Below are 27,293 nucleotides of genomic sequence, written 5' to 3'. Positions count from 1 at the left end.
GGTGGATGTTGTAGTTTTTAAATGCAGATATTTTGCATTGCAAGAATAAGGTAAAATCTTAAGATTGCATGTGATCCATTCGGGCACCAGTGTTTCTCAATCCATTCCATTGGGACTCCCAGGGAGGGAGCATTTTGTTTTAGTCTTAACACCCAGTACCTTGAGCACTGGAGTCTACCAGCACTACCATAGCCTACCTGATTCAACCAGACAATAGTCTGCTGATTAGTCAAATCGGGTGTTTATGCTGGACTAGAACAAAAATATGCAATCCTTGGGGGTCCCTCCAGAAATGGCTAGAGAAACAATGAGAATTCATGTAAATTATGAGATTGCTGTTTTTTTTTTTTTTTAAATTTTTTATGACTGCTCAAAGTGTACATGGTTTCTCTGTTTCAATAGCTGTGACATATTCCTCGATTTCCTCTTGGACCAGAATCTATTTACAGTGGAAAATAAATAATTAGGGCAACAGTATTAAGCTGCAGTATTACACAGGTGAGATCCTCTGGATTTGCTGAGATGTCACGATTTCAAACAGACCTTCATTGATTCATCCCGCTTCATAATGGCTAGCTCAATGTTCTTTCCCCCTGACTGGACAACCTGCGAACACAGGGTGCAAAGTTTGATGGAGGAAAATCTGTGCTTTGTTCCAATCACTACATTGTTGCCATCAAATGTTCTTAAGTGGTGTAAGCCTCACCTCAAGTAGCCCTCTGATGGCAAGCTTAATGGTGTCTGTATCGGACTCCATATCCTCTTTATAGTTCTTCTCTAGAAACTCCCGAACAATCTTGGCAGATCTTCCAATAGCATTTGCCTATGTACGGTTCTTAAGAAAACAAATAAGAGGTTCATAAGATAGTTTGAAGGTGTAATTCCTCTATCTTAAGATTTAATGATTTTCTTCCGAACTTCCCAAATATCTTCTTACAAATCTTCCAAATATGTTTGTTGCTAGGTGTGTTGTGTTAGGCAAATGTTTTAGCTATCTATCTAGCAATGGCAATCATGTTATCATATTTCTTACTGAGATTACTGTTCTAAAACATGTTCTTGGGTTTAAAATAATCAATACTGAATTTTTCAGATTAAGTTTGTGAGTGAATTAAACATGGTCAATTGCTTTCATGAGCTTTTTTTCTCTCACTACCCTGAGTTTAAAACAAGAGTTTAGCTATCTTGGAATTAAGAACATTTCCAATAACTTTGTTTATTCTTATTTTTTTAAAGTATAAACATATGAAATAGAGCAAGAAAATGTCAAACATTTTGGAGGAATTGCACATTTGCTTAAGTTAAGTATATAGTTAAGGAAAAAAATGGCAGTTAAGAAATTTATTGTTAAGGTTTTATGAATTTGGGGCCCTGCGCCTGCGAAATTCGGCGCGAAAGGACCCGATTTCGTGTTTTTACGAATTAGTTGAGCTATCCAACGTTGCCATGACATCGACTACAAGTGTGATGGGAGAAGGAGAAGCAGTTATTGGAGAAGCAGTATTAGCAAAGATATAACTAAGCCAAGATAGTTCATCTGTGTCGTTCACAGTGGGCGCAAATTAAGCATTGTGAACGGAACACGCAAGGAGGGCGGAAAAGCCAAGTACTAGCTGGTGAAATCCTATTGGCGCGTTGTAGCATGTATTTGCATATTTCCGTTAGGGCTCGACACGTCTGTGAAGTGCGCGTGTGTACAAACTAAATTCATTCCTTCTTAACAACGCGATATTTTACAATTTAGTGCACGGTGTTCGTAACAGATTCTAGTTTTGGAAACAGAAAAAGGTATTGAGATCAGATGTCTCATGGATGAGAAAATTAGCATAATGTCTGCTCAGTTTCATCTAGTTCCACTCTCTCTCACTACCCGCGACTGGACTTTCATTCAATTCAAGGGGCTTTATTGGCATGGGGAACATGTGTTAACATTGCCAAAGTAAGTGAGGTAGATAATATACACAAGTGACATAAACAATAAAAATGAACAGTAAACTCACTACCATATTTGGTGGTGAGAACGTTCTAAACGGATGCTTCCTTCAGCTTTATAGCCATGTGACGTGTCTGGGTTACCTCTTCTCTCTGTGGTCTTCTTACTGTACTGTCTTTGCCTCTACTACTGGGTTGTCTGGCTATATTGTAAACATTTATGAAAACAAAAATGTGCTTTTTGCTCTTAATTTAAGGTTATGGTTATGTTTAAAATCACATTTTAAGAAGACAAATTGTAGAAATAGGCGGGGTTTAGGATTTTGTGGCTGTGGTAACTAGGGACGACCCTACTACTGTGAGAAAAAATCTACTGCAGCCTGCAGCCTATGTCTGGTTTATACCAAAAAATTACTGAGTGAGCGTCTCGATCAAGGCGAATCTTTTCATAGACATTATGGAACTCTCCACCTTTGCAACATGACCAAATGTATAGTAAACTATCAATTTGCGTCCAGGAGAATATTGTTGTTTATTCGTCATTTCTTTTCATTTTGGTGTAATCCAGGGGTTCACACACCCCTATGATTTTCATAAAATGGGAAACCTAACTATGTTATAGAGGGCAACTATGTTATAGAGGGCTGCGCGCTAGATATAAGCTACATATTACAATACAAATAGGCTTTTCATTTTTTCCATTTCCTAATATCACAATGTCGGTTGCATTTTCATCGGCGCGCCCATGGAGCAAAGGGGAGGTGACACAACAAACTATACAAAAGGTAATGCTATTTCTTTTTGCTTCATTACGTCGTCAAATATGACATATTTTGTCGATTTGAGAGCTTGCATAGTCAGTCAGTGTCAATGGTGGGAAAGTAGTGAACATCAGCACAGAGAAGGCAACTGGTACAGTAGAGCGAGGCAGACAGCGAGGGGATGATATGACACTATTAAAACAGATTGACTTTACTCAAAGGCTACTTTTTGTTGTTGTTTCCGTTGCCCCCTAAAACTTCAGTGTGCATTTCTATGTAAGCTTACATAACGGCTACTATGTTATGCGTTAAAACATCAATGTTGTCTAATAATAGAGCATAAACATCCTAGAAAAATATGCAAGTTTGTCCCGAGTCTGACTGAAATAGTGCTTATTCTGGTGCATGCCCTTCATAGGATTTTTTGTGAACTGTTGCGAGTGATTTTTTTCTTGGATCAATATTGTTTCTTTTGAAAACCATACTCCAAATTGTTACAAAAAAAATAGCAAGCCGTGACAGAGACGTGAGAGTAGACTAGTGATAATTATTTGGACAGCCACTGAGTGGTAAGAGGCACGTGCACTCGATGAACGGATAGTCTGACAGTGGCGACAGAGAGTGATTCATGGAAGGTGTGTGGATTACGGGACAGTTTTGAGCCTACGTGCAGCAACATCATTGGACCTTTGTTAAGCCTAGAGGGGATGAGGCAGGCATTGCATTAATTTAGGGTGGCTTTCAAATGTTTTTAAACACGGTTAGAGCGCTTAATTTGGATATGCGTACGGTAGTTAATAGAAGACAGCACAGGTTCTCCTTTCTAGTTCACAGTTTTTTTTGTCACTGATGACGGAATGTTATGATTGGCTGAAGATAATGAAAGACTATGATTGGCTGAAGATAATGAAAGACTTGAGTTGCAGGGAAAAAAACAAACAACGGCTCCGTTCCACTGAAACAGTCTCTTCTGCGACGTTAATGATGCTCCAAGAAAAACATCCGACCCAGATAATTGTGTTGAGCAAGAAAGGGGGGGTATTCAGGACAATTTCTTATAGTGTAGTAACATTATAGTAAACTACTCTAACGTTTTTTTTTTGTATCACTTTACTTGACACCCAGTGTCATGACACGATCATAATATGTCATAATAGCTGACATAACTTGTAACCTGTCATACATAATATGGTCATGACCCATGTATTTACACCTGTTGTGACATACACTATATATACAAAAGTATGTGGACACCCAGTGGATTCAGGTATTTCAGCCACACCTGTTGCTGACAGGTGTATAAAATCGAGCACACAGCCATGCAATCTCCATAGTCAAACAATGGCAGTAGAATGGCCTTACTGGAGAGCTCAGGGACTTTCAACCTGGCACCGTGATATGATGCCACCTTCCCAACATGTCAGTCTGCCAATTTCTGCCCTGCTAGAGCTGCTCCAGCCAACTGTAAGTGCAGTTATTGTGAAGTGGAAACATCTAGGAGCATCAACGGCTCAGACGCAAAGTGGTAGGCCACACAAGCTCACAGAATGGGTCTGCCGAGTGCAGAAGTGCATAGAATGTATAAATTGTCTGTCCTCGGTTGCAACACTCACTACTGAGTTCCAAACTGCCTCTGGAAGCAATATCAGCAAAATAACTGTTAGTCGCGAGCTTCATGAAAATGGGTTTCCATGGCCGAGCAGCTGCACACAAGCCTAAGATCACCATGCGCAATGCAAAACGTCTGCCGGAGTGGTGTAAAGCTCGCCACCATTGGACTCTGGAGCATCTGGAGTGATTAATCACTCTTCACCATCTGGCAGTCCGGCGAACAAATCTGGGTTTGGTGGACGCCAGGAGAACACTACCTCCCCCAATGCAACCGTAAAGTTTGGTGGATGATGGATAATGGTCTGGGGCTGTTTTTCATGGTTCGTGCTAGGCCCCTTAGTTCCAGTGAAGGGAAATCTTAATCCTACAGCATACAATGACATTCTAGATGATTCTGTGCTTCCAACTTTGTGGCAACAGTTTGGGGAAGGACCTTTCCTGTTTCAGCATGACAATGCCCCCATGCCCAAAGCGAGGTCCATACATAAATGGTTTGTCGAAATCAATGTGGAAGAACTTGACTGGCCTGCACAGAGCCCTGACCTCAACCCCATCAAACAGGCCTAATTGCCCAACATCGCTGTCCGACCTCACTAATGCTCTTGTGGCTGAATGGAAACAAGTCCCCACAGTAATGTTCCAGCATCTAGTAGAAAGCCTTCCCAGAAGAGTGGAGGATGTTATAGCTGCAAAGGGCAGGCCAACTCCATATTAATCCCCATGATTTTGGAATTAAATGTTCGACAAGTAGGTGTCCACATACTTTTGGTCATGTAGTGTATATTGCGTTATCTTATGGCTGGTTCTGACACTTACATAAGAGTGTAGGTGTCATTTATTCAAATAATTTCATTCCCTGCCAAGAAGTTTCCTTTGGTTTGAAAGTTTGTTTCTCAAGTCCTTTGATGTTGTACAGTCATGTTTTTTTTCATCATATTTTAAGTAACTTGTAGAAAATACACTTTATGACACAGTCAAGAAGAATTATAATCATCCTGTGTCACTTTACTTGGACTAATAATATACTCTTTTTGACCATAATCATATAAGCCAGATAGTCCTATCACCTACAAGCCCTTATATATATATATATGCCATTTAGCAGACGCTTTTATCCAAAGCAACTTACAGTCATGTGTGCATACATTCTACGTATGGGTGGTCCTGGGAATCGAACCCACTACCCTGGTGTTACAAGCACCATGCTCTACCAACTGAGCTACAGAAGGACCATATGATCAGTCATCAGTCAAGAAGAGGGTGCCTTGTCCTTCTCCTGACATCTGCTGTCACGACTTCCGCCGAAGTCGGTTCCTCTCATTTGGCTTTCTAGCCATCGCCGCTCCATTTTTCACGTGTCCATTTGTTTTGTCTTGTTCCCTGCACACCTGGTTTTCATTCCCCAATCAATTCATATGTATTTATTCCTCTGTTCCCCATCATGTCTTTGTGTAGAATTGTTTGTGTTACGTGTATTTTGATATTGTGGACATTGTTACTCGCATTACTTTTTGTCTATGTTCTGTGTTTTCGGGCATATTATATATGTTACTTTGTGCTGTTATTTTGACCAGAATAAAAAGTGTGCCTGTTCACTACACTCTGCTCTCCTGCACCTGACTTCACCTCCAATACACACTCCTAACATCTGCTCCTGCATTCATTCCAGTCATCAGCAACAGAGCATTGGGGTAGGTGCATGTCTGACATCAATGTGTGAGCAATAACAAAGATAATTAACAAAATGTTAAACAGCATTAACAGACTGTTAAAAAGTAGGCTATGGTGTAATGGAATGTTTTGCCTTGTGTGATAGGTTTTGTGGGTTTTTACACTATTAGGTTTTGTGGGTTTTTACACTATTATGTAGGTGTCATAAATGTATATACAGTCGTGGCCAAAAGTTTTGAGAATGACACAAATATTAATTTCCACGAAGTTTGCTGCTTCAGTGTCTTTAGATTTTTTTTGTCAGATGTTACTATGGAATACTAAACTATTATTACAAGCATTTTGTAAGTGTCAAAGGCTTTTATTGACAATTACATGAAGTTGATGCAAAGAGTCAATATTTGCAGTGTTGACCCTTCTTTTTCAAGACCTCTGCAATCCGTCCTGGCATGCTGTCAATTAACTTGGGGGCCACTGATGGCAGCCCATTCTTGCATAATCAATGCTTGGAGTTTGTCCAAATTGGTGGGTTTCTGTTTGTCCACCCGCCTCTTGAGGATTGACCACAAGTTTTCAATGGGATTAAGGTCTGGGGAGTTTCCTGGCCATGGACCCAAAATATCCATGTTTTGTTCCGCGAGCCACTTAGTTATCACCTTTGCCTTATGACAAGGTGCTCTATCATGCTGGAAAAGGCATTGTTCATCACCAAACTGTTCCTGGATGGTTGGGAGAAGTTGCTCTCGGAGGATGTGTTGGTACCATTCTTTACTCATGGCTGTGTTCTTAGTGAGCCCACTCCCTTGGCACACATGAATGGTCTCATGATGCTTTACTGTTGGCATGACACAGGACTGATGGTAGCGCTCACCTTGTCTTCTCAGGACAAGTTTTTTTCCGGATGCCCCAAACAATCGGAGAGGGGATTCATCAGAGAAAATGACTTTACCCCAGTCCTCAGCAGTCCAATCCCTGTACCTTTTGCAGAATATCAGTCTGTCCCTGATGTTTTTCCTGGAGAGAAGTGGCTTCTTTGCTGCCCTTCTTGACACTAGGCCATCCTACAAGTCTTTGCCTCACTGTGCATGCAGATGCACTCACACCTGCCTGCTGCCATTCCTGAGCAAGCTCTGTACTGGTGGTGCCCCTATCCCACAGCTGAATCAACTTTAGGAGACGGTCTTGGTGCTTGTTGGACTTTCTTGGGTGCTCTGAAGCCTTCTTCACATCAATTGAACCGCTCTACTTGAAGTTCTTTATGATCCGATAAATTGTTGATTTAGGTGCAATCTTACTGGCAGCAATATCCTTGCATGTGAAGCCCTTTTTGTGCAAAGCAATAATGATGGCACTTGTTTCCTTGAAGGTAACCATGGTTGACAGAGGAAGAACAATGATTCCAAGCACCACCCTCCCTTAGAAGCTTCCAGTCTGTTATTCAAACTCAATCAGCATGACAGAGTGATCTCCAGCCTTGTCCTCGTCAGCACTCACACCTGTGTTAACGAGAGAATCACTGACATGATGTCAGCCGGTCCTTTTGTGGCAGGGCTGAAATGCAGTGGAAATGTTTTTTTGGGATTCATTAATTAATTGCAATTCATCTGATCACAATTAATCTGATCACATAACATTCTGGAGTATATGCCAATTGCCATCTTACAAACTGAGGCGGCATACTGCGTGAAAATGAATATTTGTGTCATTCTCAAAACTTTGGCCACTACTGTGTGTGTGTGTATATATATATATATATATATATATATATATATATATATATATATATATATATATATATATATATATACATATACATATACATATACATATATATATAATGTGTGTGTCATGACAGTGTTATGACCATATTATAACAGGTTATGCCAGCTGTTATGACATTTTATGGCATGTTATCACCGTGTCATAACGTGTTATGACGCTGTGTGTCAAGTGAGGTGTTACCTTTTTTTTTACCTCCCAAAGATGCTGGATGAAAATCACCATCTGATACAATGTATAATGGATTACCAGAACAAAGGAAAAACAGCAGAATGCACACAGTAGGTGTCACATCTGTCTTCATAGGCCTACTGTTGTGCACATATGCATGTTATAGGTTACTGTATAGCAGATGTTTGCCGGGAAACTCGATGTTGAATTGCATTGAATTCCACTTTGGGCAGAAATGAGTGTTTGCATCAGGAAAGTTTCCTTTCCTGATGTTGAATTAAATTATATTTTAACATACTTTACCGGTTGTCCGTGCGGTTGGTACTTTTGGCAGTAGGAATGTGAGAAAATATATCTACAGGAAAGTATAATTACATAAACTTTTCAAAGTTCTGATGAATGAATTAATTACTTTTTATTTTCGCGTCAAATCGCCAGTTGGCAACCCATCCCTTAGGGGATTAATTGACACATAAACAAACAATACAATAATTAACTGTGATAATTCAGTGATAATTGTTCTTCCGGGGATTTCTGCTGTGCGCATCACATAAAAAGTGAACAAAATTAAAGATAAAAATCAATACATAATAATAAACAAGGTTATCCACACAGTAATTATATCCATAGAGCAGTAAATCATATACATACATACAATTACATATATATATACACATACCTGTCACGCCTGTTCCCACTCCCCCTCCCTGGCGCCTTGTGCCAGGCTCCCCACATTACACACTCCTGCCACCATCATTACGCACACCTGCCTATCCCCCGTCACACGCATCAGCGATTATTGGACTCACCTGGACTCAATCACCTCTGTCAATACCTCCCCTATATCTGTCTGGTTCCCTGCTTCAACATTAATTGCCGTTTGTCGTTTTGTACCCGTGTGCTGACGCTGTTCTTGTCTTGGTCATTGTCTGTTTCTTTATTAAATGTTGACTTCCGGTACCTGCTTCTCATCTCTGGCGTCGGTCTTTACAGAATGCTGAAGCCCCCAAACGAAGCTTCGGGGAGTGCTGGCTTTCCGGTTGGTGGTGACGTTGGGTCCGGGGGCCGCCACCAATGGACCCGGGGGTGCCTAAGCCAGCTCGTCGGCCTGTCACGCCCTAGCTGACTAGAGAGGTTTCTTGCCCCCCGGTTGGCTCGGGAGGCACCCATCCTACGTCAGGCCTCATGCCTCAGCTGGCTCGCCAGGCTCCCATGCCTCTCCCGGTTTGTCGGGAGTTTACGCCCAGCCGGCTTGTCCAGCGCCCGTGCCTCTGGCAGGCCTGACAGGCTCGCCCAGGTGGGTCTCCGGGTGGTGCCCCTAGGGGGGGGGTACTGTCACGCCTAATCCAGCTCCCCCTCCCTGGTGCTCGAAGGCGCCAGGCGTCCCAGTTTTACTCACTCCTGCCACCATCATTACGCACACCTGCCTTCCCCCCGTCACGCGCATCAGCAATTATTGGACTCACCTGGACTCAATCACCTCTGTCATTACCTCCCCTATATCTGTCTGGTTCCCCACTCTATTCCCTGCTTCAGCATTAATTGTCGTTTGTCATTTTTGTTCCCATCTGCTGACTGTTCTTGTCTCAGTCTTTGTCTGTTTCCTGATTAATGTTGACTCTGTCAATAATTTCCCTGTATTTAGTGCCATACACCATTCCTTCAGTTCTGACCAGTTCCTGCCGATGAAAAACATCCCCACAGCATGATGCTGCCACCACCATCTTTCACTGTGGGGATGGTGTCCTCGGGGTGATGAGGTGTTGGGTTTGTGCCAGACAAAAAGCTCAATTTTAGTCTCATCTGACCATAGTACCTTCTTCCATATGTTTGGGGAGTCTCCCACATGCCTTTTGGTGAACACCAAACGTGTTTGCTTATTTTTTTCTTTAAGCAATGGCTTTTTTTCTGGCCACTCTTTCATAAAGCCCAGCTCTGTGGAGTGTACGGCTTAAAATGGTTCTGTTTGTTGCCTCTCTGATTAATGCCCTCCTTGCCTGGTCTGTGAGTTTTGGTGGGCGTCCCTCTATTGGCAGGTTTGTTGTGTTGCCATATTCTTTCCATTTTTTAAATAATGAATTTAATGGTGCTCCGTGGGATGTTCCAAGTTTCAGATGTTTTTTTATAACCCAATCCCAATCTGTATTTCTCCACAACTTTGTCCCTGACCTGTTTGGAGAGCTCCATGGTCTTCATGGTGCCGCTTGCTTGGTGGTGCCCCTTGCTTAGACTCTGGGGCATTTCAGAACAGGTGTATGTATATACACTGCTCAAAAAAATAAAGGGAACACTAAAATAACACATCCTAGATCTGAATGAATTAAATATTCTTATTAAATACTTTTTTCTTTACATCGTTGAATGTGCTGACAACAAAATCACACAAATTATCAATGGAAATCAAATTTATCAACCCATGGAGGTCTGGATTTGGAGTCACACTCAAAAATTAAAGTGGAAAACCACACTTCAGGCTGATCCAACTTTGATGTAATGTCCTTAAAACAAGTCAAAATTAGACTCAGTCGTGTGTGTGGCCTCCACGTGCCTGTATGACTTCCCTACAATGCCTGGGCATGCTCCTGATGAGGTGGCGGATGGTCTCCTGAGGGATCTCCTCCCAGACCTGGACTAAAGCATCCGCCAACTCCTGGACAGTCTGTGGTGCAACGTGGTGTCGGTGGATGGAGCGAGACATGATGTCCCAGATGTGCTCAATTGGATTCAGGTCTGGGGAACGTGCGGGCCAGTCCATAGCCTCAATGCCTTCCTCTTACAGGAACTGCTGACACACTCCAGCCACATGAGGTCTAGCATTGTCTTGCATTAGGAGGAACCCAGGGCCAACCACACCAGCATATGGTCTCACAAGGGCCTCCTCCACGTCTCCTGATGTACTGGCCTGTCTCCTGGTAGCGCCTCCATGCTCTGGACACTACGCTGACAGACACAGCAAACCTTCTTGCCACATCTCGCATTGATGTGCCATCCTGGATGAGCTGCACTACCTGAGCCACTTGTGTGGGTTGTGGACTCTGTCTCATGCTACCATTAGAGTGAAAGCACCGCCAGCATTCAAAAGTGACCAAAACATCAGCCAGGAATCTAGGAACTGAGAAGTGGTCTGTGGTCCCCACCTGCAGAACCACTCCTTTATTGGGGGTGTCTTGCTAAATGCCTATAATTTCCACCTGTTGTCTATTCCATTTGCACAACAGCATGTGAAATGTATTGTCAATCAGTGTTGCTTCCTAAGTGGACAGTTTGATTTCACAGAAGTGTGATTGACTTGGAGTTACATTGTGTTGTTTAAGTGTTCCCATTATTTTTTTGAGCAGTGTATATTGACATGATGTAACAGATCATGTTACACTTAGTTTGCACACATGTGGACATTATTTAACTAATTAAATTACTTCTGAAGGTAATTGGTTGCACCAGATCTTATTTAGGGGCTTCATAGCAAAGGGGGTGAATACATATGCATGCACCCCTTTTCCGTTAGTTATTTTTCATTTCACTTCACCAGTTTGGACTATTTTGTGTATGTCCATCACATTCCAAGTAAATTCCAAGTAAAAATGCATTTAAATTACAGGTTATAAAAATAAGAAAAACACGAAAGGGGATGAATACTTTTGCAAGGCACTACATATATATATATATATATATACATGCATTTGGAAAAGTGTTCAAACCCCTTGACTTTTTTCACGTTGTTACGTTAGTCTTATTGTAAAATTGATCAAATTGTTTTTTTCCCCTTCATAAATCTACACACAATACCCTGTGATGACAATGCAAAAACAGCTTTTTAGAATTTTTAGCAAATTTTTTAACAATACAAAACTTATATTACATTTACATAAGTACTCAGACCCTTTACTCATTACTTTGTTGAAGCACCTATGGAAGAGATTACAGCCTCGAGTCTTCTTGGGTATGACTCGACAAGCTTGGAACACCAGTATTTGGGGGGTTTCTCCCATTCTTCTCTGCAGAGCCTCTCAAGCTCTGTCAGGTTGGATGGGGAGCTTTGCTGCCCAGCTATTTTCAGGTCTCTCTCTCGATTTTTTCAGGTCTCTCTCTCTCTCTCTTGTCCCAAAGCCACTCTTGCATTTTCTTGTCTGTGTGCTTAGGGTTGTTGTGAACCTTCAACCCAGTCTGATGTCCTGAGTGCTCTGGAGCAGGTTTTCATCAAGGATTTCTCTGTACTTTGCTCCGTTCATCTTTCCCTCGATCTTGACTGGTCTCCCAGTCCCTGCCGCTGAAAATCTTGGTTTCATCAGACCAGAGAATCTTGTTTCTCATGATCTGAGGGTCCTTAAGGTGCCTCTACCATAAAGGCCTGATTGGTGGACTGCTGCAGAGATGGTTGTCCTTCTGGTTCTTGGTCACCTCCCTGACCAAGGCCCTTCTCCCCCTATTACTCAGTTTTCAGGTGGCCAGCTCCAAGAACAGTCTTGATGGTTCCAAACTTCTTCCATTTAAGAATGATGGAGGCAACTGTGTTCTTGGGGACCTTCAATGCTGCAGAATTATTTTGGTACCCTTCCCCAGATCTGTGCCTCGACACAATCCTGTCTTGGAGCTCTATGGACAATTGCTCTGACATGCACTGTAAACTGTGGGACCTTATATAGACAGGTGTGTGCCTTTCCAAATCATGTCCAATCAATTGAATTTACCATAGGTGGTACCACAGTCTTAACGTCAACAGTGAAGAGGCGATTCCGGGATGAGTTCCTTTGTCCAGTGTCTGTGTTCTTTCACCCATCTTAATCTTTTATTTTTATTGGCCAGTCTGAGATATGGCTTTTTCTTTGCAACTCTGCCTACAAGGCCAGCATCCCGGAGTCGCCTCTTCACTGTTAAAGTTGAGACTGGTGTTTTGCGGGTACTATTTAATGAAGCTGCCAGTTGAGGACTTGTGAGGTGTCTGTTTCTCAAAGTAGACACTCTAATGTACTTGTCCTCTTGCTCAGTTGTGCACCAGGGCTTCCCACTCCTCTTTCTATTCTGGTTAGCGCCAGTTTGTGCTGTTCTGTGAAGGGATTAGTACACAGCGTTGTACAAGATCTTCAGTTTCTTGGCAATTTCTCGCATGGAATAGCCTTCCTTTCTCAGAACAAGAATAGACTGATGAGTTTCAGAAGAAAGTTATTTGTTTCTGGCCATTTTGAGTCTGCAATCGAACCCACAAATGCTGATGCTCCAGACATTCAACTAGTCTAAAGAAGGCCAGTTGTATTGCTTCTTTAATCAGAACAACAGATTTCAGCTGTGCTAACATAATTGCAAAAGTGTTTTCTAATGATCAATTAGCTTATTAAAATGATAAACATGGATTAGCTAACACAACGTGCCATTGGAACACAGGAGTGATGGTTGCTGATAATGGGCCTCTGTACACCTATGTAGATATTCCATAAAAAATCTGCCGTTTCCAGCTACAATAGTCATTTACAACATTACCAATGTCTACACTGATTAATTTGATGCTATTTTAATGGACAAAAAATTAGCTTTTCTTTCAAAAACAAGGACATTTCTAAGTGACCCCAACCTTTTGAACGGTACAGTATGTAAATAAGGTATTTCTGTTTTCTATTTTTAATAAATGTTCAAACATTCTGAAAACCTGTTTTCATTTTGACATTATGGGGTATTGTGTGTAGTTTGAAGATGATATGTTTTTTGTGAATTAACTTAAGAATAAGGCTGTAATGTAACAAAATGTGGAAAAAGTCAAGGGGTCTGAATACTTTTCGAATGCACTGTACATATACACATACAGTTGAAGTTGGAAGTTTACATACACCTTAGCCAAATACATTTAATGTCAGTTTTTCCACAATTCCTGACATTTAATCCTAGTAAAAAAATCCCTGTTTTAGGTGAGTTAGGATCACCACTTTATTTTATGAATGTGAAATGTCAGAATAATAGTAGAGAGAATGATTTATTTCAGTTTTTTTTTCATCACATTCCTAGTGGGTCAGAAGTTTAGATACATTCAATTAATATTTGGTAGCATTGCCTTTAAATTGTTTAACTTAGGTCAAATGTTTAGGGTAGACTTCCACAAGCTTCCCACAATAGGTTTTGTGAATTTTGTCCCATTCTTCCTGACAGAGCTGGTGAAACTGAGTCAGGTTTGTAGGCCTTTTTGCTCACACACGCTCTTTCAGTTCTGCCAACAAATTTTCTACAGGATGAGTTCAGGGCTTGTGATTGCCACTCCAATACCTTGACTTTGTTGTCCTTAAGCCATTTTCCACAACTTTGGAAATATGCTTGGGGTCATTGTCCATTTGGAAGACCCATTTACGACCAAGCTTTAGCTTCCTGATTGATGTCTTGAGATGTTGCTTCAATATATCCACATAATTTTCCCTCCTCATGAACCAGTCCCTCCTGCAGCGAAGCACCCCCACAACATGATGCTGCCACCCCCGTGCTTCACGGTTGGGATGGTGTTCTTCGGCTTGCAAGCCTCCCCCTTTTTCCTCCAAACATAACGATTGTCATTATGGCCAAACAGTTCTATTTTTGTTTCATCAGACCAGAGGACATTTATCCAAAAAGTATGATATTTGTCCCCATTTGCAGTTCTTTGTCCCCCAAACCGTAGTATGGCTTTTTTTATGGTGGTTTTGGAGCAGTGGCTTCTTCCTTGCTGAGCGGCCTTTCAGGTTATGTCGATATAGGACTTGTTTTACTGTGGATATAGATACTGGAGGAAACAGGCACAAAAGTATCTTCACAAGGTCCTTTGCTCTTGTTCTGGGATTGATTTGCACCAAAGTACGTTAATCTCTAGGAGACAGAACACGTCTCCTTCCTGAGCTGTATGACGGCTGCGTGGTCCAATGGTGTTTATACTTGTGTACTGTTGTTTGTACAGATGAATGTGGTACCTTCAGGCATTTGGACATTTCTCCCAAGGATGAACCAGACTTGTGGAGGTGTATCATTTTTTTTCTGAGGTCTTGGCTGATTTCTTTTGATTTTCCCATGATGTCAAGCAAAGAGGCACTGAGTTTGAAGGTAGACCCCGAAATACATCCACAGGTACACCTCCAATTGACTCAAATTATGTCAATTAGCCTATCAGACGCTTCTAAAGCCATGACATAATTTTCTGGAATTTTCCAAGCTGTTTAAAGGCACAGTCAACTTAGTGTATGTAAACTCCTGACCCACTGGAATTGTGATACAGTGAAATAATCTGTCTGTAAACAATTGTTGGAAAGATTACTTGTGTCATGCACAAAGTAGATGTTCTACCCGACTTGCCAAAACTATAGTTTGTTGACAAGCAATTTGTGGAGTGGTTGAAAAACAAGTTTTAATGACTCCAACTTAAGTGTATGTAAACTTCCGACTTTAACTGTACATACATGTATTGGCGATTTTAGTATGTAAATCTTGGTGGGGGGAAAAAAAAGAAAGTTGGATGCATGCAAGCAAAGCCACTCCACAATACAACACTAAACAATATAGGAATTGACATTTTGGGCCCACAAACGGTTAGGGCCTACATAAAGCTGTCCCAACAGCAGTCCCAAAGTCTTACCACTGTTCCACCTGGCTATCAGTGGTGCCTTGTCTGGCAGCAAAACAGTTCAGTTCATTCAGCCTCATTTACTGCCATTAACAAGGGGCATATAAGCAGACAATGAAAGCTCTTACAATATTCTATGTTTACATTTCTCTAAAACAGGTTATAGGCTACATGTGCACCACCAAGTCAGAACAGTAGGCGTAATTAAATTATTTGGGTGAGGCACATGAGCTACTAACATCTTACTACACAACATACACTTAGTATTACATTCTTAGCTACAGTATACATATCTCCCTGGCATATTACATCATTTATGCAGTAGCATACAATACATTTTTGGACTCACCTTGTTCTGGTGTTCTCACTTGATCTTTAGGTCGCAGCTCTCAAAAGAGGCCTGATTTACAATTTCCCAGTCGAAGCTTGTGTATTCCTGGCTTCCCAGTTGTCTTGAACTCATAGAAGTCACATTTTCGCAGTTCTGTGTTAACAGTTGTTTTGAGCACGATACAAATCATGCTTCATTGACAGAATGCCCAATGTTGAATGTTTATCATTTTGAATTTGTGATTTCCAACTTGTAATGTTTATGTCCAATGGCCAATGACCACCGATACGTTTTATCTATGATTTCTCTTCAGTTTTTCTCTTCAAGGATGAAACATTATTTGCCAGTAGATTGTCGACTTTATTCATGTTGATGACTGCTAGCTAAGATTTTGAAAGTATGATGTCAAAGCTACTGTAGATATAACGTGATTTGACATAATTTTATTTGTGGCCAATGACCTTGAGCCTTCTTGGATAGGCACTTCTAATGTAACTTTATGGCAGCACCCAAGGTGCTAGAATTTTTTACATCTACCCTTAGACTTGGCAGTGACGTAATGTCCCCATGAGTGACAAACACTGAGCCAATCATGGCGTAATGCTCCGTATTTTCTGCTGGCTTGCCCCACCACAGAAAGCACTTTTTGACACGTATTAATTCCAAAATAACATGGAAAACAGGCAAGCCGCCCCAAAAATAATTATAAATGAATGATGGGTCACCACATACATACATACATACATACATACATACATACATACATACATACATACATACATACATACATACATACATACATACATACATACATACATACATACATACATACATACATACATACATATATACAGTATATATATATATATATATGTGTATATATATATATACACATATATGTGTATATATATATATATATATATATATATATATATATATATATATATATATATATATATATATATATATATATATATACTGTATGTATGTATGTATGTATGTATGTATGTATGTATGTATGTGTATATATATATATATATATATATATATGTATACAACCAGTTAAAGGTTGTGTTATTCCATGTGTTATTCAATCGTTTTTATGTTTTCACTATTATTCTGCAAATGAGAAAATAATAAAAATAAAGAAAAACCCTTGAATGAGTAGGTGTGTCCAAACTTTTTACTGGTACTGTACATATGTATATATATACTTACTGTACACGGTATACATACACATACATACATACATAACATCTACAGAAAAATGAAACAAGGCATTTGAACTGTCTATCATTTGAATAATGCGCAGAACCTTGTAAACACATGCAAGAGGTCAAGAAAGTATGCATGTTTCTGTGGATGCATGTTTATCTTGTACACATGCTTCAGGTGATAGAAATCTGAACGCCCTACCAGCGCTTTGAAAGTTGATGTCGTTATACTTTCCTGTGGATATATTGTCTCACATTCCTACAACCAAAAGGACCAACCGCGCGGACAAACGTACTTTAAAATTGTATTTTATTCAACATTCTGGCTTGTAGAGATCGTGAGAGGAAACTTTCCTGATTGAAACGCTCATTTCTACCCGACAGAACGTAATTCAACGTCAGGTTTCCAGTCAAAGCAGATGTATACTTGGATGAAGATGTTTTAAGCATGAAGATAGTATATCACAGGTAGTCATTATGTTAAAGTCTCTTTGTGCTTTGATAGGTATCAGCAGATTCTTCACAGAAACCTGGTCTATCTGGCCACGATAGCAGATTCTAATCAGAACATGCAGTCACTGTTACCTGCGGTAAGTCAGCATGGAGTTACGCAATTTAGTCATTTCTTTCTCTCTCTCTCTCTCGTTATCTCTCAATTTCTCTCACCACACACCTCTCTTTTAATGTCTTTCTTCCTCCCTCACCCTTAGAGCTGTTATTTTTCTCTAACACAATTCTCGAGAGATGTAAATTCACATCTCTCCTCTCTTTATTTTTTGCCAGCCTCCTACCCCTAACATGGGGAGTATGGGTCCTGGAGGGATGGGGCAGAACGGGGGCAGTGGGCCCATACACTCCCAGAGCAACCTCAACGACGCCATGACACCTGGCCTGCCCCCCTCCTCCATGATGCAGAGTCAGATGAGCAATGGTGAGACCCCCATCTCCACACACGAACACACCTTTGTCTGTACGTGTGTACAATCTCACTGCTGGTTTCTCTGCTCAACTGACTGTCTGCTGCATGGTCTGTCTGTCTGACCCTCCAATTCACCCCCTATAGCTTGGCAGCATCTCGGATCTCAAGTCTTCTCATCTCTGCAGACATCATTTTATGGGTGCATAGTGATAGTTTAAAGTGGCTTCTTATTCTAATATCTTCATAATCTTCTTCAGCTGCACTGATCCCTTAAGACATGATAAATGGATGCAATTTGGCAGATGCTAACTGTGCATTTACTTTCACCTGGCCAGTTCTCTCATGGTATTGCACATTAAGGAATGGAAAAATGGAGAGGAAGCCACTTTAGACTATTGAGATGCACTTTTATGTATCCATACAGGTCTTTTTCCTCTTGTCAATCTGTCCCTCCTTGTTTCCACTAATTCTTCTCTCGTTAAGTGTCTCTGCATAATCCCAGCACCCCAAACCTCTTAATTTAGTCCTACACGAGCCTCCTGTGGTGTAGCGATGAACTGAATGTGTTGCGTTTCCATGGTACCTGTGGCCATGGTGGCATTACGTGTGCCTGAGGGTCCGGCTGCTTTGACTGCTCAGTGTGTTGTCAGGCCCCAGCCATGCTCCCATGCAGCAGCAGCAGCAGCATGCGGATCAGACACAGTCGGCTGGGCCCTCCTCCACGTCCCTCAGCCTGCCGGCCAGCACCCACAGCTCAGCCTTGGGCTACAGCCACCCCGTGCCCCCCTCTTCCCAGGGCAGCATGATCCAGGGGCCTGGCCCAAGCCCAGGCTACGGTTCTTCCTCTTCTTCCTCCTCCCGCAGCAACCTCAACATGCAGTCCAACCCAGGTGAGCCAGCCAGGTGCAGAGGAACCAGAGACCAAGGACCAGTGGCATAGCAATAAGCCATCAAAGCCAATGATATTCAATAATTGAAAACACAATTCCTTTGGAAATACATGATTTCTAATTTGGCTGTTCTATTTTGCTTGCCCTAGTGAGTCTTGTTGCTAAGTACGTTACTAGTTAATGACGAGTCCACTCCTAGCTCAGGGAGTGTGATTGGCCAGCCCCCACTGCAGTAAATGTCAGAGCTCTGGAGGGGAAGGGGGGATGATCAAGGAGAAAGGGAAGCTGAGAGGATGAACAGATGTGAATCTGAGAGTGGAGTGTATTCTGGAGTTTGAGTGAGGTTGTAGTTTTGGCCTAGCTCTCAGCAGGGCAAAGAGAGGGAGGGAGCGATAGGGAGTTGTGCTCTCTCTGAGGATTCTAGAAAATGACGATTGTATTGATTTAGACAGGACACCAGTGAATGATTGACTGATCCAGGGAACCCTGAAGGTATTCCACCTCCACAACTCTTCCACATCGTTCTCTATAACCTCCCTTCTCTTCCCTAGCTTTTAGAAAACCTTCTCTAGTCTTTATACGCTTGAACTTCACAATCCATAACCTCCGAATATCGCATTGTCCCGTATGAACGACAAGAAGATCCAAACATATTCAGTTCATCAGACTGTTAGGCATCCCCTTCCTCCCTCTGGAGTCTAGTATCGTCCCAAATCCCAGTCACCACCCTGCTTCAGGCTCTCCTATCCTCTCCTGACCTCTAACCCCTGACATGCATCCCTGCAGCCCGCCCTCGTCTCCCTGGTTGTCAATGTGTATTTATCTCTGTTTTATGCACTGACCCCTCTCTGGCTTCTTTTGCATTTACTGCAGAGATTTACTCCCCCAATTTCTGTTCTGGTTATGAATGATGATTACAGTAATGAAGACGATGATGATGTTGACATTGGGTGTGTGTGTTGATGTATAACGGCCCTTCCCCCCACCATCCTCTAGTCTCCATGATGCAGCAGCCTCATTACCCGTCGTCCCAGACTGGGGCCGGGCAGCAGCACTACCAGGGCCAACAGACTGCTATGGGCATGTTGGGGCAGAGCGGACAAGGCAACAGTATGGTGAGCCAGAGGCCCATGGGGACTTACCGACCCACACAGCAGGGTAGGTGACCATGTCTTTCTCTGTGTTCCTACAGGCTGCTGCGGTTTGGTTAAGAGCTGCAGGGGCATGCTAAGTCTGCAGGGATGCATGTGGCTCACTGTGGTCTATCGGTGGAGAAGATGGCTGTATGGTTTTGAGTGTAGGTGATTACTTGTGAAAGATGTAGCCAAAGTGAATGCAAAGGACATGGATGTGGGGTGAAACTTTGAGATGTTAATAGTTAGCAGGCGTTTAGGAAGTGTGCGCCTAAAAACAGACTATGATATGTAGGGTGGATGTAATCTGTCAATGATGCACGTACGTTACCATGGTATCGCAGGTGTGTAGCCTAGAGGATCTGACCTATGGTAATGGTCTGCCAATGACTTTAGGAAGAAGCAGACTGAAGATTTATGGCTGTTGTCACTTGGAGTCCCAGTCTCTGTAAATCACTTTACCCACGCTGTGTCAGCATGTGCCTAAAAATAGTCCCCAAACATCCCCTTGTTTGGTGTGGGATGTGGGCTAGACACGTTCCTCACAGAGACTCGTCAGTAGCTTGTCTGTACTGGATTTCTGAGACACTGTCTCCAGGGCAACAGAGGTCACTAGCCCTGGGTTGTATGGTGTGACTTACCCTGGTCTTATCCCAGCTTGTCCAGGTACAGTCACTGGGTCCTGTCTACATGGACTGTATTGTTCTGACTCCGAGTTGGGTTAAGTGACCAGCTCACAAGCCATCCTCTGATTGGTCGAATGGTTGTTGCAAAGGCGCTTCTCTCGACTGTGTCTGGTGATATTGGGTATTGTATTGTCGGATATCACGCTTGGAGATTGTCTTTCTAACACTGTCAGACTTTTTTTGTGGCAAATTGTTGCCGGTGTATAGTTCATCTCTGACAATGGATATTTATCAATGGGAATGTAATAAGACTTTCTTTTGCCATGGAAGATGCTTTCTTCTCTAGCTGTTGACTGCTGTGATAATGGTCCTTTTGCATTACGTCATAGGATCAATATGTTGTAGAATATTTATATTTTGCGAGACTGTGAGTTTCTATCTTGCAGATATAACGATATTTCCAGCAATACTTTTGGCAACAGAAAAAAAAAATTGATTTGGTAGTTTGAGATGTAAAAGGAAGGAATGGCATCTGTAGTTTTTGCAGACCACCAACAACACCACCAAGACCAACACCACCAATAACACCACCAAGACCACCACCAACACCACTGCTTTCTCATGTCATTGACCCGCTCAGATTTCTGAAAACTTCCATCTCTGTCATTGATCTTTTCAGAAAGTCATATTTAATTTAATTCTCATAGGAATCTATAATTTTTCAGATCATGGTTTGGATAGGGCTGAACATTCTGAAATGAGAATGATTGGACTCAAATGGCAGCCAAAATCCTTCAGTTCTTTGATGCATTTTCTTCCCAACACAAACATTATCAATTCACATTTCAGATAGAGTAGGGAATAGCCATCCTTCGGAACAAAATAAGTGAAAACCAGAATACGTGTGTTTCAACAAAGAGACTTCAGTCTACTTACCGCCTCCTACACTATCATGTATTCAGTCTAATTCTACTTGAACTTCAGTCATTCAAACACAAAAAATCTTCTCATGACATCATTTAGCACCCATATGATGCCACTTCTCCTCTCCCTCACTCTCATACGCACAGACACACACTCATGCACATACTAATGCACGCAGGCACGCATTGTGCATCTCTCACTCTCGTGCCTCTCGTTCTCTCTCACAGTCACACACATTTTGCTATTCTATCCTCATGGCGAGCTATTTTCCCTAACCTTAACCCCAGCCCTAAACCTAACTAGAGTAACCACTTACTCTAATTGTAACCCTAACCGCTATTCTTAAAATAGCATTTGTCTTCATGGGGATGTGGGAAATGTCCCCACAAGGAAGAATTGTCCTTGTTTTAACTTCCTTGTAGGGACTTTGGGGGATTTAAGGTCACACACACACACACACACACACACACACACACACACACACACACACACACACACACACACACACACACACACACACACACACACACACACACACACACACACACACACACACACACACACATTTGTTTTACTATCCTTGTGGGGACCAAACAATTGAATAACAAATCCTATTTTACCTAACCCTTAAGCCCTAACCCTAACTCCTAACCTTAATTCTAACCCCCAAGCCTAAAATAGTAATTTTCCTTCATGGAACCGGTGAAATGTCCACACTTGTCTGAATTTTCCTTGTTTAATATTCTTGTGAGGACTTCTGGTCCCCAGAAGGATAGTAAAACCAAACACGCAGACACTCCCCTCCAACTCTCCAACTCCCAAAGTGTCCTGGCCCAGCCTCCTTTAGTCACCAACAGAGCCCCATTGGTCGGACCAGCTGATTAACCAATCCTGGTGTCGCCTGTCTTGCAGGATGTGCACTGCAGTACATGGGACAAGACGAGTTCTACGGAGAGCAGTATGGACACACTCAGAGCTCCAGTGAGCCCATAAACCAGCAGTATTACCCTGATGGTAATCATTCAGAGCCTTGACCCTCACACACACAACCACTCCAAACACATACACACCTTTCAGACATCTCAATCACACACACACACACACACATATACATGCCTTCCCGTCTGTGTTATCCCACTGCCCTGTCTTCAGCGCTGAACTCAATAAATCAATCCTCTGGCTTCTTGTCTTTTCTTTATCTTCTTGTGGGAGTTTAATGGGAGTCTTTTGTACGGTCATAATATGGATGGATTATGATTGTTATGGCAAAGTGCAGAGGTTGGTCCCAGAACTGTTACCTCCTGGTGTGTCTCTGTTAATAATGTTCCACTTTGGTGTACCTAAACTTGCAGTTGGTCCCAGAGATTTCCCAAAGCCCCAACTGATTGTAGGGTGTTTGTGTGTGCTTTGTTTAAATGTGAGTTCGTATTTGAGTGTCCGAGGCACGGCAAATGTCTGTTTGTGCTCTTGTCATCTTATGGGTGCACACCTATGTATGTATAAGCTTTATGGACTGTGAGAGGACCAAGCTCTCTATAGCATATGTGTGAGGACCCACATTGTTTATAATAGAGTGGTTTTGGCACGTGCTCATTCCTGCCCACTCCAGGTCAAGCCGAGTACTCCTACCAACAGTCGTCCTACGGCGAACAGGGCTATGAGAGGCCCTTTGACGAGTCCTCACAGCACTACTACGAAGGAGGTATGTTCCCAAACCACATCAGACTCATGCCTAATAAGCATAAAGGTTGTGATAGTATTGTAGCTGCTAGCTATCTGCCACACTAGGCCTAATCTCAGACACCCAGCAGTAAAATATAGCAGATGCTTGATTACTATTTATGTTATGTGCATCTGTCCACGACGAACTACAGTCCGCTTAATACAAGTCTGAAGTCAATCTTGAAGAAGTTACATCCCTACTTCTGACCCCCAGGCAACTCCCAGTACAGTCAGCAGCAAGCCCAGTACCAGCATGGCTCAGGTCAGCAGCAGCCCTTCAGCCAACAACAGTACCCCTCACAGCAGGGCTACAGCACACAGCAACAGGGCTATGGTAAGGAACACACACACAGGTGCGCACTTGCCTATGTTTTGCTATGGACATGTTGATGCAGATGGTTGGGAATTTAACATTAAATCAGTAAATTGGTATTTTGAGAAGATTATTGTTTTACTGTTACATCTGTCAGAGTGATTGAATACTTGGTTGACTGACTGATTTGGTCTCCAGGTCCAGGTCAGGGTGCGTCGTCCCAGTACTCCCAGTACCAGCAGGGTCAGGGCCAGCAGTATAGCTCCTACCGCTCCTCCCAGGCTGCCCCTGGGGCACAGACACAGAGGCCCTACGCTTACGAACAGGTACAGCTACAGCTACCCCTGACCCCACGTTTTGAGGAGGACGGTGCTGTCCAACCAAACATTGGGTAAATTGGGCAACTCACACCGCAAATTACCACAATAGCGATGCCCATGGGTTGCTTTTAATCATGAGAAAGTATTAATGATCGAAAGTATTCCCCATCTCACGCTGACCTGAAATGACTAAAGATTTGTGTTTTCTTTTCTACCTCCCACTCCCTTAGGGTCAATATGGAAACTACCAGCAATAAGGCACCACCTCCTGGGCAAACTGGTGGACAGGTTAGGCAAGGGAACAGTTCTGTGAATGCCCCTTAACAGTCATGTGTAAACCAGTCTGAGTAAATTAGTTAGATTAAGCTCTGAATCCTTTTAGTTTGCTGAGAGACAGATTACAATGCTAGAATATCAGCTCCATTGTCTGCTTGTTCACTATTTTCTAGCTGAGTAGAGGTTAACTGGTTCAGGAGATCCTGTATGAGGCACCTCTCATCTCTGCTTTCTCTCCTCACCCTCTATAAGAGGCTTTGAATTAGGGGGGTATCTGGTAACAAATCGGGGCATCCTCAATAGTATTATTATATTAACATGGGCACTATATGTGTTTTAAACTCATGTGAAATTTTAAACCTGCCTCTAAATGTCTTCCTTCCTTGGTCTGTGACCTCTATCAGCCTCTACCTGGCTCCTCATATCCTTCCTTTCTGTCTTTGTCTTTCACAGGGTGCACAATACAAGTGCTATCCTCTCTTTAAGAATGTAATTGGAAATGTGCCAATTAGGTTGTTCACATTTACATAAGATTGATCTAATACCATACAATCAGCATCTATTATTCAGTGTAGAGAATAACTTAAGAGTTGACTCTTGATAAGTGTACTTTGATTAAAGTGAAAATGGGGCTTGTCGGTGGTGTTCAACCTGTCTTCAGGTTGTGTTTTTTAAAATCTGTGAAGTTGTGTAGGTCAGTCAGTGTGTGGTGTGACCGACTGTTTTGTGTTAACACTCTCTTTGTGTAAGAAGAACCAATGTTTTAGTAAGGTAATAGACACAATAGCTGGTGAATTGACAAGTGTGCATCAACTACTCTACATTGCCAAAAGTATGTGGACATCTGCTCATCGAACAGACTGCCAGATGGTGAAGCGTGATTCATCACTCCAGAGAACATGTTTCCACTGCTCCAGAGTCCAATGGCGGTGAGCTTTATACCACTCCAGCCGACGCTTTGCATTGCACATGTTGATCTTAGGCTTGTGTGCGGCTGCTCGACCATGGAAACCAATTTCATGAAGCTCCCGATGAACAGTTATTGTGCTGACGTTGCTTCCAGAGGCAGTTTGGAACTCAGTAGTGAGTGTTGCAACTTCAGCTTCTGTCAGTCCCGTTCTGTGAGCTTATGTGGCCTACTACTCGCGGCTGAGCCGTTGTTACTCCGAGACGTTTCCACTTCACAATAACAGCACTTACAGTTCACCGGGGCAGCTCTAGCAGGGCCGAAATTTCACAAACTGACTTGCTAGAAAGGGGGCATCCTATGACGGTGCCATGTTGAAAGTCACTGAGCTCTTCATTAAGGCCATTCTACTGCCAATGTTTGTGTATGGAGATTGTATGGCTGTGTACTCGACTTTATACACCTGTCAGCAACGGGTGTGGCTAAAATAGCCGAATCCACTAATTTGATGGGGTCCACATACTTTTGTATATATAGTGTATCAACACCATCATAATCTCATCACATAATACAGTATGGAAAATACATGTCCATGATCAACCCCTTTTGTTCATTCTTAAATTTGGTCTGATTGCCTTTCTATTTTTTAACTAAGTGTTTTTTTAAATAAGCTAAATCATTTAACTTTCATATGGTATATTGGAACTTTTTCCATCCTATATTTATTTATCAATTAATTTTATTTAATTATCAGATGTTTCAGTATTTATTATTCTGTTTTATTCTCTGTAATGCACATTTATTTATCATAATGTCATTCAAGTTGTTTCTAAGAAATAATTTCCAAACAGAAGAATGTGTTTGGCAATCGGTACAACACCTTTTCAATAGGAGCAATACAGTCAGTCATTGGAGCAGAGTGATATTATCAGTAGGCTTGTAATTAGATGTTCTGTGTGCTACCACACATTTTTGAGTCTATAGCCTATTAGAGTACAAAAATGAAAGTCTTATTAGCCTTGTGTCTTGTTGAATACATAACCCAAAGTATTATTGTTGGCAATTGGGTTTGGATTTTGCTTCAACTGTCTTAGCCCATATGAATGGATTTTTCATTTTTTTAAATTATGTTTTTACGAAATGTATGTAGTCATAGCCTATGTCTGTGAGTGCATATGACATACTGGCATATTTGGTTTCCAGCAACTAAAAAGTTTGCCATTTGTCTTGCTCAATAGACTATATTTGACGTGATCATAGATCAAGTTCGGAGGTAAGGCCTTAGTGTTATAGAAGACAATTGTCAAATCAGTTTGTCACACAAACACATTGCCTTATTATTTATTGACAAAGTACAATAAAGATATTTTGTAAAAAGATTTTGTGGTGGTTTTTATTTAACTCAAAAGATTTTATCATTTTTGAAAATCATGGTATGTTTTGTTGTATAGGCCACCATTAATATATCCCCTGTAATAATGGTAGTAATGTCAGACTAGAACTTTCCTATATGGTGCTGAAATGATATGAATCTCAAAAGGGGACAGCACAACTCATTACACCTGGAAGTTGCCATAACTTACCAAGACAGTGGGAATATCTGCTCACCTGTATGTTAAATTAACTATACAGTGACAATCATAGGCTTCTTTAAATTGCATAATAATGTCAGAGCATGTGCAGACCAGCTGGCTGGAGTGTTTCCAGACATATTCAATCTCTCCTTTCCCAGTCTGCTGTCCCCACTTGCTTCAAGATGTCCACCATTGTCCCTTTACCCAAGAAAGCAAAGGTAACTGAACTAAATGACTATCGCCCTGTAGCACTCACTTCTGTCATCATTAAGTACTTTGAGAGGCTAGGTAAGGATCATATCACCTCCACATTACCTGATACTCTAGACCCACCTCAATTTGCATACCACCCCAATAGATCCAGACAATACAATTGCAGTCACACTGCCCTATCTCATCTGGACAAGAGTAGTCCCCGTGAATAGTCCCTGCGAATAACATCGAATAGTCCCTGTGATATGCAACTGTTCAGAGAAGTCAGGAACCAATACACACAGTCAGACAGGAAAGCAAAGGCTAGCTTTTTCAAAGAGAAATTTGCATCCTGTAGCTCAAACTCTAAAAAGTTTTGGGACACTGTAAAGTCAATGGAGAACAAGAGCACCTCCTCCCAGCTGCCCACTGCTCTGAGGCTAGGTAACACGGACACCAC

General features: G+C 41.9%; 1 protein-coding gene across 7 annotated transcripts; it reads left to right on the top strand.

Moving 5' to 3' along the window:
- Positions 1–124: 124 nt before the first annotated feature.
- LOC118359650 (calcium-responsive transactivator-like) lies at positions 125–26,438 on the top strand. 7 transcript variants are annotated; one of them, XM_052482020.1, is made up of 12 exons: positions 125–2,717; positions 5,879–5,995; positions 7,959–8,035; positions 17,543–17,627; positions 17,821–17,968; positions 18,607–18,846; positions 19,843–20,004; positions 22,442–22,543; positions 23,139–23,231; positions 23,466–23,585; positions 23,763–23,890; positions 24,115–26,438. In XM_052482020.1, the coding sequence occupies exons 1-12, from the start codon at positions 2,649–2,651 to the stop codon at positions 24,139–24,141; spliced, it is 1,368 nt and encodes a 455-aa protein (XP_052337980.1). In that variant the 5' UTR covers positions 125–2,648; the 3' UTR covers positions 24,142–26,438. The 7 variants fall into 7 exon arrangements, with proteins under 7 accessions (XP_052337980.1, XP_052337979.1, XP_035594128.1 ...); XM_052482019.1 differs by having other exon boundaries at positions 23,763–23,955; XM_035738235.2 differs by lacking the exon at positions 5,879–5,995.
- Positions 26,439–27,293: the final 855 nt, after the last annotated feature.

This window comes from Oncorhynchus keta, chromosome 27, assembly GCF_023373465.1.
Source record: "Oncorhynchus keta strain PuntledgeMale-10-30-2019 chromosome 27, Oket_V2, whole genome shotgun sequence".
In the NCBI taxonomy this organism is placed as follows: Eukaryota; Metazoa; Chordata; class Actinopteri; order Salmoniformes; family Salmonidae; genus Oncorhynchus; species Oncorhynchus keta.
Note: the sequence above shows the minus strand (reverse complement) of the source record. Positions and strands in the feature narration are given on the sequence as shown.

Bases quoted from the DNA above. Each gene is read 5' to 3' on its own strand.
- LOC118359650 (XM_052482019.1), top strand. From the start codon at position 2,649: ATGTCGGTTGCATTTTCATCGGCGCGCCCATGGAGCAAAGGGGAGGTG. The intron at 8,036-17,542 runs GTAGGTGTCACA...GTGCTTTGATAG, and splicing joins AAAACAGCAGAATGCACACA to GTATCAGCAGATTCTTCACA. The intron at 23,232-23,465 runs GTATGTTCCCAA...TCTGACCCCCAG, and splicing joins ACAGCACTACTACGAAGGAG to GCAACTCCCAGTACAGTCAG.